Source organism: Macrobrachium nipponense, chromosome 41 (assembly GCF_015104395.2).
Source record: "Macrobrachium nipponense isolate FS-2020 chromosome 41, ASM1510439v2, whole genome shotgun sequence".
NCBI lineage: Eukaryota > Metazoa > Arthropoda > Malacostraca > Decapoda > Palaemonidae > Macrobrachium > Macrobrachium nipponense.
The window spans coordinates 30,563,759-30,583,758 of record NC_061102.1 but is presented as its reverse complement, the minus strand read 5'-3'; the positions used below and the strand labels follow the sequence as shown (position 1 = coordinate 30,583,758).

Here is a 20,000-nt window from a genome sequence, read left to right as displayed (position 1 = left end):
AACATGAGCATATATATTGTGAAATTCTTCTACCATTATCAGTCCTTCGTGATTGGCTTAGAAACTGAACGAAACCGATCAGGACTTACACCAGTATGTTATTTCTTTATCAGTGGTTAAATTCTGTATAAAAATCACGTGTCATTGTGATTTTATATGTATGTATGTTATGTATGTATGTAGTATGTATGATTTATGTATGATGTATGTATGGTATGAACATATAAATATTATATATATATTATAAATATATATATATATATTATATATATATAGATATATATATATATATATATACATATAGTGTGTGTGTGTGAGAGAGAGAGAGAGCGCGCACGAAAGTTTAGTGAGCGATAAAGTTCTAAATTGTACAGATTATATTTCCATCCTGTTTAAAAGCAAATAATTCTGGCCTCACGCAATTTCATACAATTGCGCAACAATAGATAATGACTCTGGACTCGAATAATTAGAGATGTCTTCCCTCATTACACAATAATTATATAGAATGAGGAAAGTCCCAGAATAAATAAAAAAAAAGAAAAATCCTCGTTTCCTGAACATAACTAATGTCGCGACATTTACTGGCCGTAATGACACGGGGGGGGGGGGGGGGGGGGGGGGGGGGGGGGGGGTGTGAGAGAGAGAGAGAGAGAGAGAGAGATGACACCGGTGGCCCGAGGAAAGGCAAACTCAGGCGACAGCGAGAATCACGAAGAGACAACGAAGAACACCGAGATAAATCTCGAAGTCAAATATTAATTAGCCTCTCTGCTGATCAAGACGATGCAATATGCAACACCCTAACACGAATATAAGAGGGGGCATTAATTAAAGGAATAATGGACGACCATGAGGTAATTAAAACGAGGGGATCCGCCACCCGAAGTCGTGATCGAACATCTCGTGTCGCACTTGCCGCAGGAGGGAGGCACCGATGACGACGACAAACTTCCAGGTCGCATGCGGAACGCGATCATAGTCTTAAAGAGTATCTGAAAATAGTTACTTTCCTTACACATCACTATGGAATGGCGACAAGGCATCCATCACTCGTTTAAAAGGTAAACTTACTTCCTCAAAGTTTTAGAATGGGCTACATGGGAGAACTTGAAACTATTCTGTTATATTTTAGTAGAATTATTTACCATCCTATATCAACAGAAAACTAAGAGAAGCAGATAATTATTAAAAACATTTTCAGTTTAAATGACGAAAAAAACTTGCGACACCAGTTCGAAGAACAACCTTGAAAATATGCAAGTCACTGCTACATTTGACCAAAGAGAAGAAATGACCAACAGGTACACCATACTCTCATCTCAACTAAACTTTACGATAAACTTCCCAAATTACAAGGAAAAGACTTGAGAAGTATGTTTTGGGAGAAAGACTTATAAACAAAAATATATCACTCAATACATACAAAAGCTTTTAAAAAAAATACATTCTTACATTATCACCCTCGTACAACAAGATGAATTTATCACTAGCCGGTACGAACCGAAATGCAAACAAATCTACCGACACTACGGCCCATCGAAAACAGGTACTGACTGAATATAGGTACACGTTTTATGTATCACAACTCAACAAACTGCAACCATTCACATAAATTTTTCAGCAAGCACATCAAACAAACGAGTAGCAATAAAAATGCCAGAAATAAATAAGGAACAATATCAGCCAGCATAACACCACAAAAATGATTGATCAGATATCGTCCTTCACGGCTTCATATCGATAAAAGCGTTCTGTGTGGGTATCTTCTGTAGACTAAATCAGGGAAACTGAAGACTATTCTTTGAATACTTATCATTAACTTAATTGTCAGTTCCAGAGAGAGAGAGAGAGAGAGAGAGAGAGAGAGAGAGAGAGAGAGAGAAGAGAAACTCTAGCCTAATGAGACCGGTGATCGTCCCATGGAACGGCTGCCCAGAAACGCATTTTCTTTGTTGGCGTTTTCCAAGGAATTAACCTAAGTGAGTCAACCGAGAATCTAATGACGAGACTCGTCGAGACGCACAGACAAACTGAATCCACATTACGTAATAGTGGAGATGATAAGTTCAGTATATTTTGTGTAATATATGAAACGTGTTGACGATCTTATGTTGAACCACCGCCCCCACCCCCCTCAAAAAAATAAAAGATAGAATGCAATCTTTTTACTAAAAGAAATGAAAATTAAGACAGCACAGACAAAGTACAAAGGCGGGGATGGAAAAGCACCGATAATATAAAAGGAGATTACTACAAAGATTAGAAAATTATAGAGAAACACGAACGAGCACGTAAAGGTAAAGAGGCAATCAATAATTATTGACATAAATAAAGACATATTTTTAACTGAAGACGCTTGGCGGGTGATAACGACTAAAAAGGTAATAGTTAACGTACCCCACTGGGCATAAAACACTAGACGAACGACGGAAAAAGAAATGCCAAGTGCCAAAGGTATGCAGTTGGGGAAAAGACAGCCATAGAACCAAGACATTCTCGGACTCTTATACAGCAGAAGTTGCTGTGGGACGCGGTTGTCTGGCGGCTGTTGCAAGGGACCCCAGAGAAGCAAGGAATCACCCTCAGACCAACGGAAGACTGACTTGGATGGTCTCAAGAAAAGTGATATAGTAAGGTGTCATTCACTGAGTGATGGATTGCCTTTCATCTAATCATATCCTGAAGGGGTGCAAAATATGAATACAAATAAATATACGTAAATAAATAACTATACTCTGTTTTCTTCCATCTGTCCATCCGCCAGTGGTGTTTTTGTATGGTAACACTGCGTCCCGGGCCTTAGACAGTTACATTCAGCTTACATTCAACGATTATAATAACATCTATTTCGAATATTAACGGTGTAATTCGCATACAGTAAATTATTAAAACACTTTTCAGTTGCAAATGTACACCCAGATATCCTTTTATTTACCTAAAACTTACACATAGCGTAACTATCTAAAGCCCGGGACGCAGTGTTACCATACAAAAACACCACAGGCGGATGGACAGATGAAAAAAAAACAGAGTATAACTCTATCTATACGTGATATAAATAACAGAATTTTACACATTTTCTACGGCCACACTTATAGAAATGAAGAATGTCATTCCTCCACGGCAAAGCTGCAGTGGTCTCAACAAACAAAAGCGGACGAGAGCCAAAAACAAGGTGTGATAGGAAAGGAAAAAGCAAGGTGACAAAACCGTCACGGGAGGAAGGGTCGGGGATAAGAGTCGCACCAGCAGCAGGAACAGAAGGAGAAACAAAAAAATAAGAAACAGCTATTTCATATAAGCACGGCGGACTATTTTACTGAAGCCAACATTTCTACCAAGAACAAAAATGTGGAAACAAAGAGCATTGTCATGCTTGTGCCACCATTAATCTCTCTCTCTCTCTCTCTCTCTCTCTCTCTCTGCAAGAAAGATGAGCATTTCACATCCACAATACGAAAAAAAAAACACGTGATATTTTTACGAATATGTACCATGGGAATACGCCAACACGTTTAATATACTGCAGGCACAGTCTACTACTGTTGGCATGCTAAGAATAAGTGCAAGCGGATGCCTGGTTGGCATACACGGAATAAATGAGAACATTTTACTATTATTCCGAAGATACGTCTTATCTAAGACACATAACAAAGACTCAAAATTTAATCAGTATACAGTCGAAAACTTAAGTCTGCTTTTATCTTGGAACACGATGAGGAATGTTGCATTGAACCTCCCCCGCACACAACAGGAAAAAACCTAAAAGTCAAGGGTGATGGTACAAAAGCGGCCCTTCAGTTAGTTTGTAGGGTAACTGAGGAAAAACCGACGTTTTACACTTATTTTTAGCTTTAATTTGCATTACTGACCTAGCATGAGTTATCTGTTAAACGGTGAGACATTAACCAACAATGGTAAAACAGGCTTTAAAAGGGTGGGATAAACTTTAACCTTTTTTTGACCTTTATCTTCCACTTAACAAGATACGTTCAAAGACAAAATTACATAACAGTATATCTAAAAATTCAATACTCATACTGATGAAAAATCCCCTAAGTTTCGGAATGTTTCCCAAACTGGATTTGAAATATAACCAATGCCCCACAATGAAAGATTGTATTTGTTCTTATAAACGTTCTTTCAACCTGAGTGAAAGTTAGGAAGAATCATAGATATTAAGGAGTATAAACCTCTCGATGTAGCCAAAATTAACGCATCATAAGGTGGACGAAATAATGTCAAACAGAAACTACAAAATAAACTCAGGCTATGAACCCTACTTTCGAAAAGATTCAATTGAAAAATGAATGGCTTATTTCTTAATAAATTTAGAATCAATTTTCAGAAACTATCATACGTTCGTTCCACGCTGTCAACCAAAATGGTTACATCTTATCAAATGTCTACAATAACGACCCAGATTATCACACTCGATTTACGGAAGTCTGATTTTCTCTTAAAGGTGAATGCTGACGTTTTATTCAAGGAGATGTAAATGCTATCAACAAGAAATTAAACAATATGACGTGTAAATTTACCAACTTAAAAATACTCTTTCTTATACAACATGGAGTCATTATAGTACTTAACTTATTAAACAACGATTATCAATAACAGCAATAACAGAAGCAAACAGAACTAAATTAGAAGAAAGGACGGAGGAAAATCAAAACACCTGTGAGCTAATGAAGCACGTCATGAATATGGAAACCATGAATGCATGCATGAGATGCTGGAATTAATGATATAAAAACGCTTTGTCCAGAAAAATCTGGGTATCTGAGGAATACGTAATTAAGATCACCTACCTGTAAGCTTACTTGTATTATCGCCAACGAATCTTTACACACACACACACACACACACACACACACACACACACACACACACATATATATATATATATATATATATATATTATATATATATATATATATATATATATATATCGACAAACTTCGAACAAGTATTCCGTTCATGAAACGAAATATGGGCCCAGCAAAACAATAACAACTATACGAGTAAAAATGGTGCTTGAGAAAACGCGAGCAAGTGATCAACTGGAAGATCTTTTCTAGCAGCCTGAAGCACAGTGGAATCCTGCGCTAAGCTGAAATGTCATAAAGCTTTCAAGAGAAAGGTGTAGTACGGTGTACACAGATCAGGGTTGATAACTTGGGAATGAAAAAAAAGCTATGCCCAGAATCATAAACATCATCGTCTGGGGCAAAGAGAACTCGCCTCGCTCGAGCAACGCGAATGGAGAATAATATTAATGAAGTTTCAGTGGATGTCAGCACAAAAATACGAATAGAATTCCACATTCTTCGTAGAAATTTACGGCATAATAATGTCCAAAGAACGAACGGGCAGCAGAGATGCAAATATGATCTTGAGGGCCAACCTCCCTTTAAAGAAAAATGAGCATTGGTTTTCGTCATGCTTTTACGTCATCTTAATCCAGCCATCACCAACAACACTCCGTTAAAAAATGATTACGCAAAAATGAAAACCGCTTGAAGAAATTGGCAAAGCAGGTAAACAAAGATTAGGGTTCGTAAAATTCCGTATTTTTAAGCAAATTCTCTTTTATCAATAATGGGTACGACTTTTGACCACATGAAGGAGTCGTCAATTTTATGTCAACACTTATTTTTGGAATATAAACTTTCTTTACACTTTACCTGCATTTAGCAACGCTAACTTGTATATTATTATGAAGGTGATTTCGCAACTCCTTGAAACTCGAACTATGAAGCGTCGTTTTAACTTTCCTTCTCTCTCTTAAGAGTCCGGACTTTTCGTCCTCAGTTTCGCTTCAGTGGCCTCACTTGTTTTTCAGCGAAAGTCTTCCTTACGGGACGAAAAGTTCTTGACCTCTGATCGGATAAGATTTCACAAACTAGACTCTTCAGTCTTGAAGTTGATCCTATAGCACTCAAAATGTCTTTGTTCCCAACTACAAACTTTGACTAATGAGGGCCACGTTTCAGAGATAATATTTTCCCGCAATTTGCATAAACGTCCATAAAAAAAGAAAAAGAAAATGCAGTAGAATGTTTGAGTGAATATATTAATCCAAATTAGGTGCTGTTCAAACACTTACATTAATAATAACGTAGTAAGTTTAGGAGATACACTTTGGAAGTAAAAACTACATAAGACCCTTTTCTTCAGTGCTGCAATCTGTTATGCCTGCTATTCGTATAACGTAAACTGAGGTTTATTAAAAACATGAATAATGCGCGTAATTTGCAAAATGACCGTCATTGACACAAAGTGCTGTCACATAATTAATAGTTCAAATTAACCGATTACCTTTCTCGTCTCCCTACAATCAACCTTGCGAAAACTTTTAATTTCGGTAATTATTCGTCATCGCTATACCGTGGATAATCAATCTCTCGTTTACTTCGAAAGGAGCTATCTTTAAGAATAGCAAGCAGGCGCAAGTTTGTAGGATCAGATTAGGGACTAAGGAAGGACTGTAGGTTGAGGTCTGTAAATGATATTATGCGTGGAAAATGCGTATATAAATCGTTGCGAAACTTGAAAAGCCACGAGTTCAAGGTCCCGAGATTAAAAATGCTGAAGAATGAGAGATGACATGCTTGCGAAATACTTGCGGGAAGGGGAAAGAAATGCAGATAAGAGAGAGAGAGAGAGAGAGAGAGAGAGAGAGAGAAGAGAGAGAGAGCTTTAATATGAATAAAATCGTTATGTGGTTATTAGGTGTGATTTACCAAATAGCAATGAGATACTAGAAAAAAAGGCGAGAGGTTTATTATGAATAAAAGCGTTATTGGTTGTTAGGTGGGATTTACCAAATAACATTAAAAAAAGCGAGAGGTTTACTATGAAACAGCGTTGAGATATCAGAAAGGAGAAGTCCTACAGTGTGGGTGGAGTAGCCTGTCAGGTCCTTATTTCTTTTTAATAATTCAAGAGGTGTATCGTCAAAGAAAATTCACTTAACGATCAAGTTTTACGATACGAAAGAATTTCACCTAACCTCTTTGTAAACGTTAAAGTAATCGATACTTCCGTTAACATTTCATTTAAATTCACACACCTTTACACATTCTCATATTATATTCAAATGCATTCAGTTCACATTGACCTTTACAGTGAACAGAAAACTTGACATTCTTCATGAATTCAGAGTTCTGATTTGGAACGCTGATCACAAATCGTTAATGTAAGATATTTGTAACTCAACATCACTTTACAGACATTGACATAACACCACATTTGCTACAAATATTACGGTATCTAGTTCCAACCATTGGAATATTATTTGTACAGATATACACTGCAGGCAATGTTGTACTTTGGAACCGGTCTCAGAAATTTGCAAAACAAAATTTCGATATGTTTGGAAGAAACCGATGCTTTATCTTTTAGCTCAATTGTGAAGAACTGTGGAAGCTAATTATTCGGCTTTTCTTTAAAGCTAGTAATATGGAGGGGGTGGGGGGGGTGCTTAAGTCACTTCTTTTTGCCCTCTCTCCCTTGTCACTGCTTGATTATTTGCTCACATCAAATAATCCAGTTTTAAAATAGTGTAATTCGGCATAAAACTATTTGCCAATGCAAAAATGAATGTAACAGTTGAAGAAGCTGATTCGAACGTCACCCAAAAAATATGTAATTGACCACCTATTTATGCTAAGCAGTCTACAAGGGTACATAAATATATCTATATAAATTTCCAACCATTTAACATTTAATTCTTCTAAAAAAAACGAACCACAACATTAATTAACTGGTTTCACTAAATAAAAATATAATTTTTTTGTCCACCATGTTACACTAATAGCTTAAATACTCCTACCTCGTTAATAAACGATCCGAAGTCTCAATTTCGCATAAGCACACGTACATAAACATATGGACGGATATAGTATACGTGGGTGCGAATGTAATGAGTAAAATAGAGCAAACAAGCTCATAAACGGAGGTGTCATACGTCACCTGATCACCATTCTCCCGATGCGGGAAAATAATGTCATTTTACTGTATAATGTAGGACCTCTATTACTGTGATAGCAGAAGTGTTGCCAAAAGAAAAGTGGGGAAATATACAAACTTTAAAAGAACAATTCAATATTTCTTATTCAATTTTCATAACTCATAAGCAATCAGCGATGTTGTGTTTCACCAACGAAGCGCAAAAAAAAAAAAAAAAAAAAAAAAAAAATCCATTTAACTGAAGGTTACGGTTTGCTAAAGACACAACCTCATTTTTCTTGTTTAGGAAACTTTGCTTATCGAACGTTTTGAAATTATGGTATTTTCCCCTGAAAAATGCGGGGATTTTCTAAAAAGTTGATTCCATCACCAAGTGCTACATAAACGTCTTATTGAATGCCACTAAACCATTGTCTTGAAAAGGAAGTAATTTGTAAGGAAATGTCAATATTATATTTAAATAAAAAAAATTAATTGGACAATGAACGACCTCCTACCTTGAAAATTTATATAACAAAAGTGAAGCTGAACAATCACTACTTATAGCAGATCTAACGCATTTTAGAATTCATGATAACAAACTACAACAAACAAACAACATACGACTGAAGCATGAATTTAGCATTATTGTACAGCATACGAACGTGGAAAAAAAGAATAAAATAGAAAAACCCGAAAAAGGAAATAAGTGAAATAAGCGACCCCTTGGTAACCCTGACGCCCCATAGTACTGCTAAAGAGCTAAGGGGATTAGTGGAGCGAGTGTACGTCAAGAGATGGGTCGTCTTTAACTATAAATAATAAATGGTCTGCCAATCCTTTCGGAGTCATGATACACCTGAGGAGGAGGGGAGGAGGAGGAGAGAGGAGGAGGAGGAGGAGGAGGAGGAGGAGGAGGAGGAGGAGGAGGGGAGATCCTCGCCAGGTCAGCTTATGCAGGAGAGAAGCGAGCGATTTCCCGGCAGTTGCAGGTCAAGTTTAAATATTATTGCAGCAGGGGGGTCTGGAGATCGATAGTGGTCTTTTTTTTTATCATTTTAATGTGTTGCGCGGTTTTCGGACATGCGTCAAATGACTGCATTTTTCAACACGTACATAACTTGTCTGAACACAAGTAATGCCTGGTTTTCTAGAACTTTTCAAGGTATAGTTTTCAAGAATATATTAGCGGCCAGTTTTCAAGAATATATCAAAAACTGATTTGCGAAAGCTTGCTAATGACCGAGATTTTAAAAGAATAACAAATAACTGTTTTCTAGAATATCATAAAGACTGGTTTTCGAGACCAGGTGATTCTCCTGCTAAGAAATGTCCAACAGTTTCTACAACCATGCGAGGATTAATGTCTTGACCAACAATGGCAAATTTCCGAGAAAATTCACTAAATAGTTCTTGACAAAATGTCGGTATATAACCATTCTTTCAAATGTAAAAGTAAATATCAAAGATTTCTTTTAGAGGCTGAAAAACTGGATTTTAATAACATGTCAGTCTTGATAAACACAAGTGACTCATTTTCGAAATGATGTACATAAATGGCTAAAAATATGTCAATAAATGAATTTATATATATATATATATATATATATATATATATATATATATATATATATATATGAAGAATTTCAATGCCTCTTTACATGTGTCACTGACCGACGTTTACATACTAGTAAGTGAACATGAAAGTGATCAGCTATCACAAAACGTCTAATTTAGGTTTTCGTGAAAAATATGAATCCTGGCTTTCAAAAACATATAAATGACTGGTTTTAGGAGTCGCGTCCATAATTATATTTCGAAAACATTTTTGATCTTGGGTTAAGACTATAATATTTGCAACAATCGAGGCAAAAGGGGAGTAGTTACAAATCTCAGGCTCCGATGCATCTGATTCGAGTTTCTCTTCAAATTATGTCTTGGTGTGAAAAGAAGATTAGGAATGGGCTCGAAAACCGAGAAGGTGGATATAGAATTATCACTACACGACTTCAATTAGCCAATGGACACAAAAAAACAGTCATGGCAGCTACAAGAATAATGATAACATCGATACATATCGATCCAAGTCGAGAAATACTGAGCCATCAGTAATGCCGGCATCAAATGTGACAGGGCAATCATGTCCTTAACATTTCATTACCTTGCGCCTTCTGTGTCGCAATTCCTTCCCAGACAGCACCCATCCCCCCCAATCCGTTCCTCCCCCACCAGACACCCTTGCAGAAGGGGGCATTTGCCTATGCCTCTGCTTTTGAATAATATATGTGTATTTGGGTGGCGGGAGAGTGGGGGAGAAGGCAGGGAGCGGGCAATGCACTCTGGGATGGGTGGATGTCAGTAGTGGGAGGAGGGCTGGGATGATGGGTGGGAGGATGGGGGGAGGGGGGAGGGGAAGTGGGGAGTAACTGAGGGAGGGGATATCGTACAGCTGCTTCTTCCTGCTGCTGCCATGATGGCTATTAAAGCAGCCAGGGCGTTTCTGCTTTACTTCCTCGCTTATTCGATATTTTGATTCCAAAAAGGTCTTCTCATTTACATTCGTCTTATATTATGTTCTCTTTTGAAAAAAGTAATAATAATAATAAATAACATTGTTCTCTCTTATCCAGAGCAACTTAAATTTAAGTGTTCGCTGTCATAAAATAAATCGACTAACAATAAAAATGAATCACCGCGCTTGGCTTCCATACCAACCCCATCTCTCTCTCTCTCTCTCTCTCTCTCTCTCTCTCTCTCTCTCTCTCTCTCTCTTAAAATAACAATAAATTCTCTTTCTCTCTCCTGCACTGAATGAAATGCAACCAGAAAAAACCTCTTCCTACCTGTGAAAATTTAATTGACAAAAAGAAAAAAAAAGGGGGAGGGGAGGGGGGGGGGGGTAGGGTAACATGAAAAAAGTGAGGGGAAGGGTTTTAGGTCTTACATTTCATGGAATACAAACTTCCAGCAGAACGTCTTATCAAAGGAAACAAACTTTCTACGTATCAAAACATAATTTGATAGTTTGCTGATATTAATTTTAAATAGGTTGAAATCTTAACTATTTTATTCATTTACATTTACTGGTTTAGCTTTAAAAAATTATACTTCATACACAACACCTCTTTGTCACTCTCGTTCTATTATGTATACTTATTCATAAACTAAATATGAGAGAGAGAGAGAGAGAGAGAGAGAGAGAGAGAGAGAGAGAGAGAGAGAGAATTAAACCAGTTATTAAGTTAACGTAAATGTTACACATACTCAGAAAGCAAATACCCGTACTGACATTTGACGAGAAGTCAGTCAATATGCCAAACACTATTATTAGTGCTTCAAGACCTGCTGCTCAGTTTCCCACACTGCTTCAACCTTTACAGTTTGATTGGTTATAACCTTCTTGTCATAAGCTCCTGACCATGACCCGTATGCAGCAGCATAAGGAGGCAAGATATAATACATTCACACACAACGGTTGAATGTGCCAGCGCGCATACATACATACATACACACACTAACACACGTGCTTGTATATGTGTGTGTATGTATATATTATATATATATATATATATATATATATATATATATATATATATTCATTATATAAATTATGTTAACTCTGATTTCTAACTCGATATCTATACATGATCTCACAGCGGTTTCCTTTTTTGTAGGATCACTAATCAAAACAATCTTTGCATCTTTATCATCAGGAAATATTAAGAAGGTATTAGTTATAGAAGAAATAACGTATATCATGGACTATGGTAACCTACATATATGCATATAATATATTCTCTCTCTCTCTCTCTCTCTCTCTCTCTCTCTCTCTCTCCTTTTCTCGTCTCTCTCTCTCCTCTCTCTCTCTCTCTCCTAAGTGACTAAGGAATAACGTATTTTTTCCACAATGTCACACTCGACAGATCTGCAGGTGCAAATTCTGAGTATTATGGAAATGGCTCTTCATATTTCAACATTATTAAGTGTTTATCCATTTACATTAAGACTGTTACTTCTGAGTAAAAGTCTCTGCCACACCCTTGCCTTGATATGCTTTTCTATTGAATTCGGTCATTAATTTAACGGTTGGGCTCTATTCTCATATTTTATTCATGACTTATTTCCAATAGCATTTAAGTGATAAGCGAAAAATTTCGTCGGGATTCCATCAGCGACCCGAAACTTACTGATCTGTGAATCCATAAATCCGCAATCCTATGAAATTATAAGTCTTTGGTGCCACAGAAATTAGACCTGCACATAACAGTCCTTATGTACATGGAGACACACACCTCTCCAAAAATCAAATGTTTCAGGTCTTTTAGAGTGGGTTCTGTGTTCGTAGCCCTTCCTGCTTTGAACACCAACAAACAACTACCCCCCCCCCCCCCCCCCCCCCCCCTTTTAAACGGGAACTGTAACAGACATACTTCTTAAAGTGGCAATTCCCCATAATTTGGTGGTGATTAGGTATTTACACTTGTATCCAAACTTTGATATGTTCATAGTTTTATAATTTTAAAAACTATTTTATAAGGTTATAAGTACCAACAGATAAAATAATTTCAAATGAGTAATGCAAAAGTGATTTATGTTATATTGTCAAAAATGCATGATTACCAAAATGTCGCTCCCTTCCAATAGAAAGTTATCCTTCATATTCAGCGCGTTTCTGTGGCTAAGCGTATTACATACGGCATTTCTACAAACTTACTGGACAGCCATTTCAATGCAACGTGAAACAGAACTTTTGACGAGGAATATGAAAGTGTTTTATGCAACAAATATCTTTGCATTAATAGGAACTAGCAAACATATGGATACAGAAATTATGTATGATAAATTCGTAAAGTAACTAAGTCCACGGGCATAACCAGCCCAGTTTCACGGGCAGAACGAGCTCCGTTTCAGGGAATCCCTTCTCACCCCCATACCCCTTTACAGGGAGGGGGGGGGGGGGGGGGGGGGGGGGGAGGTTGGATGAAACCGCATTATAAACCATCTTATGGGTCACCACTATAACCCAGCCAAGTTTCATGCCCATCGGACCAGCTGTTTGGCCGTGATTGAATGACAGACGGACGGACAGACATAACGCCCATTACAGTAAGATACTAATTTCCAGGCTGGGTAACGTCGGGACATAGTGCTGGTTGAATAATCACCAGAAGGCACTAGGGAAATCAATACTTAAAATTTATGCATTATGACCTACAATTGTCGAGGTGAGGGAATAAAAATGCAATGCATTAGATGACGTAAGTTGGTCACTTCGTTTCTCCCAGTGGTGGACATTCAAAAGGGGTAAATATTTCAAGGATTCAACACCAGCCATCACAAAACGTGATCATGAAGGCAATAAAAGTAGTATAAGTAGGTTCTGATGAAGCTTTGAAAGTAATATGCGAAGGTAATATCAAACTTATAAAAGTGAAACACGTGGGCAAAAATAAAAACATGCAATAGACGTGGATACTATTTATCATAAAGAAAAACTACATGAATAGCAAGCATATGACACTAAAATATGTAGAACGAAGCGACGTATGCATTATGCATAAATTATGGCAAATCCATAAAAAAAGCCATACCATAAAAATGAAGTGTGTGAATGCCAAATCTATGAAAGCAATAAACTTAAATATTTACGTTACGATGCCAAAGCAATAGTAATAACCATCTGGTCAATTAAAATCATAATAAAAGATATTTAATACAATGCCAGAAAGTTATAAACCTACTTGGTTACTCAAATCTTAAGCAAATTATCTGAAGCATTGTATAAATTCTTGGCCAAAAATGAGAAAGATATTTCATTCAATAAATAAAACTATTGTGAAGGATATTAATGAACTGGTGTATAATGCCATTGCAACAATAATCTTCAGGTGATATTTACTGAACAGGTGTATGTAATATTATCGAGTGTTGCAGGAAATTATAGTTTGGGAATATATACTCGGCTGAGGCAAAAATATACAAAATAGAAAAAAATATCATCAACAAATAAAAAATGTAAAAAAATATGACCAGAAAACACAAAATGGAAAAAAAATATATTAGCAAACAAAAGACGCAAAAGATGAAATATCACCAGCAAAGAAACAATAAAAAAGAAAACAATATGAACAGCAAACAACACAAAAGACGTAAAAGATAAAAATATCAGCGAACAGGATGGATACAAAAGATATAAGAAGCGAAAGTAAAATGAACTTTTCAGGTGAAAGTTGACTTTAGTTGGGTGTTTTATGATGATACTGATGGCATAAGCACTCTCGATGTCCGAAGTTACGTTACGTTAAGTGTCCTTTTACGGCATAACATCCAAAAAACCTTGATTTTATTTATGCAATTTCCGTCGGTTTATCAAGTCATTCAAAAGTACACTCGTACTCTGTGACAGGATCATGTGCATTTACAGTTTATAGTCTGGTACCGAAATAAAAACAACAAACGTATGTTTGTATTTTCCTATACCTACATTTAACGTCAAACTCTACATATTGCACCGTCCACTGAAGAAAGAGAGAGAGAGAAAAAAATACAACAGTTCTTTAAAAAAAATGTATGCCAGTTACACCTAAAATTTGAGGAAAATTGAGGAAATAAACGTTGGCTTCTTATATTTCCGAACCAAGTCTCTGAGGAAAAATGAGCGTTGCGTGACCAGTTTGTTTTTACGAAGTAAAGTTTAGGCTTGATAAAAGCTGGTGGCTACGCAGCCTTATCCCAATACAATACACGGTACAGGCTACACATTCTCGCGCCCGGAGAAAATTTATCCCTTGTCGACAACACCGAACGTGACCTGCCCCTTATTTCTTTAGAGTCAGTAAATGTATGGTCACAGGATCTGAGGCCAAATAGGACACGCGCATACAGTTACGGTATGGTTGGGTACATTACAGAGTACGCTTTGTCCACTTGAAAAATGAAGATAAGCCTTTTACTGCAATTTCAACTCACGTTCCAGAGACAAGCTTTGAAGAAGTCTTTTTACTCCGTTCAAAACTTGCGATTCAGTATGTGAATCTCATTACTACTCAGGTATTGAAACATGCCGCTTATCTGCCTTTCATCCCGAAGCTACACATTCTACTGAATCACAAATAATTAATCTCAAAGTTAAAGTTATCAATTAAGCATGAACATAACTTTAATTAAAACAGCTGCTACCACGACTACGCCCACCACAGACATTTGATGACGGCACCAATCAGAATATCTACTTATACGGAGTAGACCAAAATATTTTGAAGAGTATAGGCTTCAAACAGATCAATGCCAATTAATTCACTAAGAAAAAAATAATGGTGCCGACTCGAACACGAACGACTTCCCTGGCTGTTTGCAACACTAATAATTCACCGCTCATGAATCAGTTAACCACTGAACATCACTCCACGTACAAGGATAAAAATCAAGCAATATTTTTTCTTAAATAAGCAACATGACCAAGCAAACTACGAATAACCGTTGAAAAAGGGGTAATAGGCTAAAAAAAATTATGAAAAGATAAAGAAAATTAAAAGCGAAAAAACTGGAAGAAAAAAACACCATCAGTTGGAAAACTGACTCCAATAAGGCCGTAGAAAACGCTGGCTACAACTAGTGAAGCGTTCCACTGGTAATTTACGGTAATGCAATTATCGGAGGAAAAATACCTTGCACAATAATGTGAGTAAAAACAGCTTCGGCAAATGCTATAAACGATTAGGGAAATTAATTACATTGCAGCTTTAGTGAGAGAACAAAATCGTTCAATATTCCGTATTATAGAAGTACTAAACGTTCTCTCTTTTCATATATTTGTACACACACACACACACACACACACACACACACACATATATATATATATATATATATATATATATATATATATATATATATATAATTCTTACATAACGTGTGTAATACACAGAGTGTATCTTTATAACAAAAACGCACACAAAACAGTTCTTCGACTTGAACAAAATTTTATAAAGCGTCTGGATGGCCTGCTTTTGACTTAAACTTATTAAATACACTGCTGTGAAGATATTTTAATGAAAATGCACAACAGATGCTACCGTTTAAAGGTAAGGTACTGAAGAGAGGAATTCAAATCAAATACCAACACTGAGATAAAAGTGGTACACGTAGGAAATTCTGGCAGAAAGCAAAGCAAAACTGAAGGGAAAAAGGAGCATAACTTTTAACACTTTATGATCTCTGAGTGACAACACTTTCATCAAGTTTTACAAGTTCCTAAAAATTAATGATAGTATGAAAATTATTCCAAATAAGCATCCTTTGATTTGGAATTTTTACAAAACGACCATGCATTTTCACGCAAAAAAAATTATATAAGAATATATACGAAAACAAAACAATACATACAAATAGATAAAATATGCAAAAAATAAAGGCATAATTCACTCAAACCCGCTATTTCATTCAATAGAGCTTTAAACCTGCATTGTTTATGTGGAGACATTAATCCTAATCCTCATGTACTAAAAAACAGGTCATCAACCTTTATTCTTGTTTGCATGTCAGGAAATTTATTCCAGTTATTTATAAAACTACTCTTAAGGCTATACTTTCACTAAACATTAATAACATACGGTCATTTCGGCTTTCCCCCCTCCAACCCGCTCCCCTTTCCGCAAAAAAAATCTGTATTTGCCTTCTAAAAATTCCCGAGAAAAAAAAAAAACCTGCGTTAAACAAACCATTGTTATCCTTTATTTTTATGCTATACTATTTTCAAACTGGTAAAAGATAGCTTCAGTATTAGAAAAAGTTTAGTCATCCCCAGTACAATAATTCTTCTATCTTTTACTAGTTTGAAAGAGTATAGCATAACAATAAAGGAAGTTCAAATACCCAGGTGAATGTATGAAGAATGTATATAGTACACCATTTCATATACCATAACATGGCATTCACCGAACTAATGAATAGTATTGGCTTACCTACACATCAAAAGAGCCAGGGAGCAAAACGTCTACTAAACACATCAAAAGAGCCAGGGGGCAAAACGTCTACTAAAATACAGTTCAAATTACAAAACCACTAAGAAGGGAAAGTTAGTTGTCCGATGCATCATAAGTATTTTTAATCTAGCATTTTCCTCAAGGATTTATTTTTTTAAGCTCTATATAAAAGAACACTTTTGTTGTAAAATTAAGTTTTATATGCAACAAACAAATTACAGAATATAATCATGAGTCTACTAGGAATATTCGCAGCGGTTTTTTTCCCCCTTTTTTTATAATAGAATTTCCCACGAATAATATCCAACATGTGCCATTTCACGGTGACCTGCCGTCCATTGTTCTTTCCCCTAAACTGAATTGATTACACTGAAGCTGAAGTGATAATCACAGGTAATTTCCCTCGGCTATTATTAGAGTCCTAAGGGACAAAGGAACTCGATGGGTTTGTCCGTTTAGAAGAGAAGTATCACTATTGATGATGATATCAGCGATGATGGGATTACAAGAGAGTCCTCCCACCCACCCACCTCCCAACCGGACCCCCCACCCCCCCCCCCCCTTCCTCCATACAAGCCCCAGGTAAAAAGTATTTCAGGAAGTTGATTGATGTCCTTCATCGCGGGTGAAGTGGCAGGCCAAAGGGTAGAGAGAGCGAAACAAAGAGAGAGAGAGAGAGAGAGAGAGAGAGAGAGAGAGAGAGAGAGAGAGAGCCTTTTTTGTGAATAACGCTCGAATTAATGTTTTGGAATTACCTGCTTCCCTTTAGGTTAACGGTTATTGGGAGGCAAGAGTGAGCTGCCGAAGGGCACGGTGATATATTTCGGGGGAATTTAATGGAGGAAGAATATAGGGGAGAGCAGAGCTCTCTCTCTCTCTCTCTCTCTCTCTCTCTCTCTCTCTCTCTCTCTCTCTCTCTCTCTCCTCACAACAGTACGGAAGAAAAATGTCCCTCGTGTGTAAAAATAACAACGGCCCAGTAAGCCTGCACTCCATCTTTAAACTAATTACTGCAGCCCTTCCGAAAAGTGAACTGAAATACACGAATAAATCTATAACCATTCTTTTCCTAATCATCTTTTGGGTCAGTGACAAAAAGACATATGTCTGCGAGTTAATTAGCGAAATGGACTGCGTTCCCTAAATCAGCCATGCACCTCCCCTCCTCTGGGAAATAAGTATATATATATATTCTCTCTCTCTCTCTCTCTCTCTCTCTCTCAACCAGTGTAATCAAGTCTTGACTAATTAATGGGTGGCTCTGGAAACAATATACAGATTCTAATCAATCTGCCGGTAATAATGCGGTCTCACATAATGAACATATTGGAATATTAATCCACACTTCATTGACCGACGTGTGCTGAATGAAATGAACAATCGGTCTGTCAACATCCGATGCACGCGGATTTGCGCTTCTATCGGAAAAGCTACGTATCAGATTTTAACGAGAAAGAATCCTTAGTTTCATGAACTTCCATTTCATTTACATTATGCCAAAAAAAAAAAAAAAAAAATAAGAGCAAAATTAAGCCTATCACAACATACACTCGATTGTTTTAAATAAGTTCAAAACTCAAATAAAATGTTTATTTCTAACCAGCCAAAGTCATTTTCCCCAAAACGATATCAATTTCCGAACATCCGCGACACTTTCTGCATGACCCTAAATTCCTCCTTATCCTTCAGTATTACCTCTATAGGACCCTATTTCCTTCTTGGAATCTGGATACCAAGAGGGCATTGACCTCCCTTTGAATTAAAAAAAAAAAAAAAGAAAAAAAAAGTCAGGGAGTAGAATTCCCAAAGGACAAATGAAAACCAAAAGCAATAAGTGACCTAATAATAGCCCTAGAATGGAACTGTGAAGGTGAACGTTACTTACCGCTGGGTCCTCCTGGGTCATAGTCTTGTCACTCATGACCGACGGAGAAGGAGAAGTGGGCCTCGGGAGGGAGTTGGCCTTGGACACTCCCCCGACACTGAGGGTGTCCACGCTGAGGGTGCTTGCCGGAGACCCGCTTCTTTTTGGGCAGGAAGGCACGGGCAGCATGACACAAAAGCACGGCAATAGGTGGATGCCCATTCGTCATCGTCGGTCCCAGGGCAGGAATAGATTTTTTTTTTTTTTTTTTTTTTTTTTTTGAGGCGGCCGCGAGGTTGGTGACGTCACAGCAGGAACCAGCAGGAGTGTGAAGGTGGCGAAGAAAGAGTGGAAGAAAAAAACTGTTAGTAATTGTGTCACGAACTTCAAACAAAAATTCAAAAGAATAATTTCTGTCATTGTTAAGCCTCGTTTACTGGGCCTCTGGCAATTTATTACAGTCCGTTGAAAGCAACAACCAATACGTTTACTGCACAAAGAGCACACAGAGCTACTCATCAGTCTTCTCTTGACACATTTTGGGGAAGTCATAAGGGACACTGATATGACACACTATCTTAAAGCACACAGTAACAACAGCACACGGACTTATCAATTACAATTTTGGTGTTTCTCTGCCACATTCAATCCATGAGGTGGTCGTTACATGACATACTTCAAACACCACGTGGGATGAATGAATGAATATTACAGGTGCATAGGTGCACACTCACACAAGCATTATTATATATATATTTATATATATAATATATAATATATATATATAATATATAATATATATATATATATCAGGTGCATAGGTGCACACTCACACAAGCATTTATATATATATATATATATATATATATATATATATATATATATATATATAATATATATATGTATATATATATATATATATATATATATATATATATATATATATATATATAATATATGACCAAAAACGGTATGCGTGCAGACGTGTCTAAATTTATGAGGCATGATATACTGCATGAACAAACCGATGAAAGTGTAATAAATTGCTCCGAAAATTTCAAGGTAAAGTTAACTGACTTGCAAAAAAAAAAAAATAATAATAATATTAATAATAAAAGATTATCGTAACTATGTTTTTACGTTGATTTCAATACTGCATCCTCTACATAATACAACGTCTAGGAGAGTGCGCAGTA

The 20,000-nt window shown here is 36.7% G+C and overlaps 1 protein-coding gene across 19 annotated transcripts in view; it reads right to left on the bottom strand.

Annotated features, from left to right (window-relative positions):
* The window catches only part of LOC135212647 (calcium-dependent secretion activator-like), a 1,046,064-nt gene that overhangs the window by 671,317 nt on the left and 354,747 nt on the right, over positions 1-20,000 (bottom strand). For 17 of the 19 annotated variants that reach the window (XM_064246274.1, XM_064246275.1, XM_064246259.1 and 14 more), the window contains exon 4: positions 18,826-18,964. In XM_064246274.1, the coding sequence (XP_064102344.1) occupies positions 18,826-18,964 (139 nt within the window). The remainder of the gene's footprint in view (positions 1-18,825; positions 18,965-20,000) is intronic. The other 2 variants (XM_064246258.1, XM_064246265.1) reach the window with 1 other exon arrangement.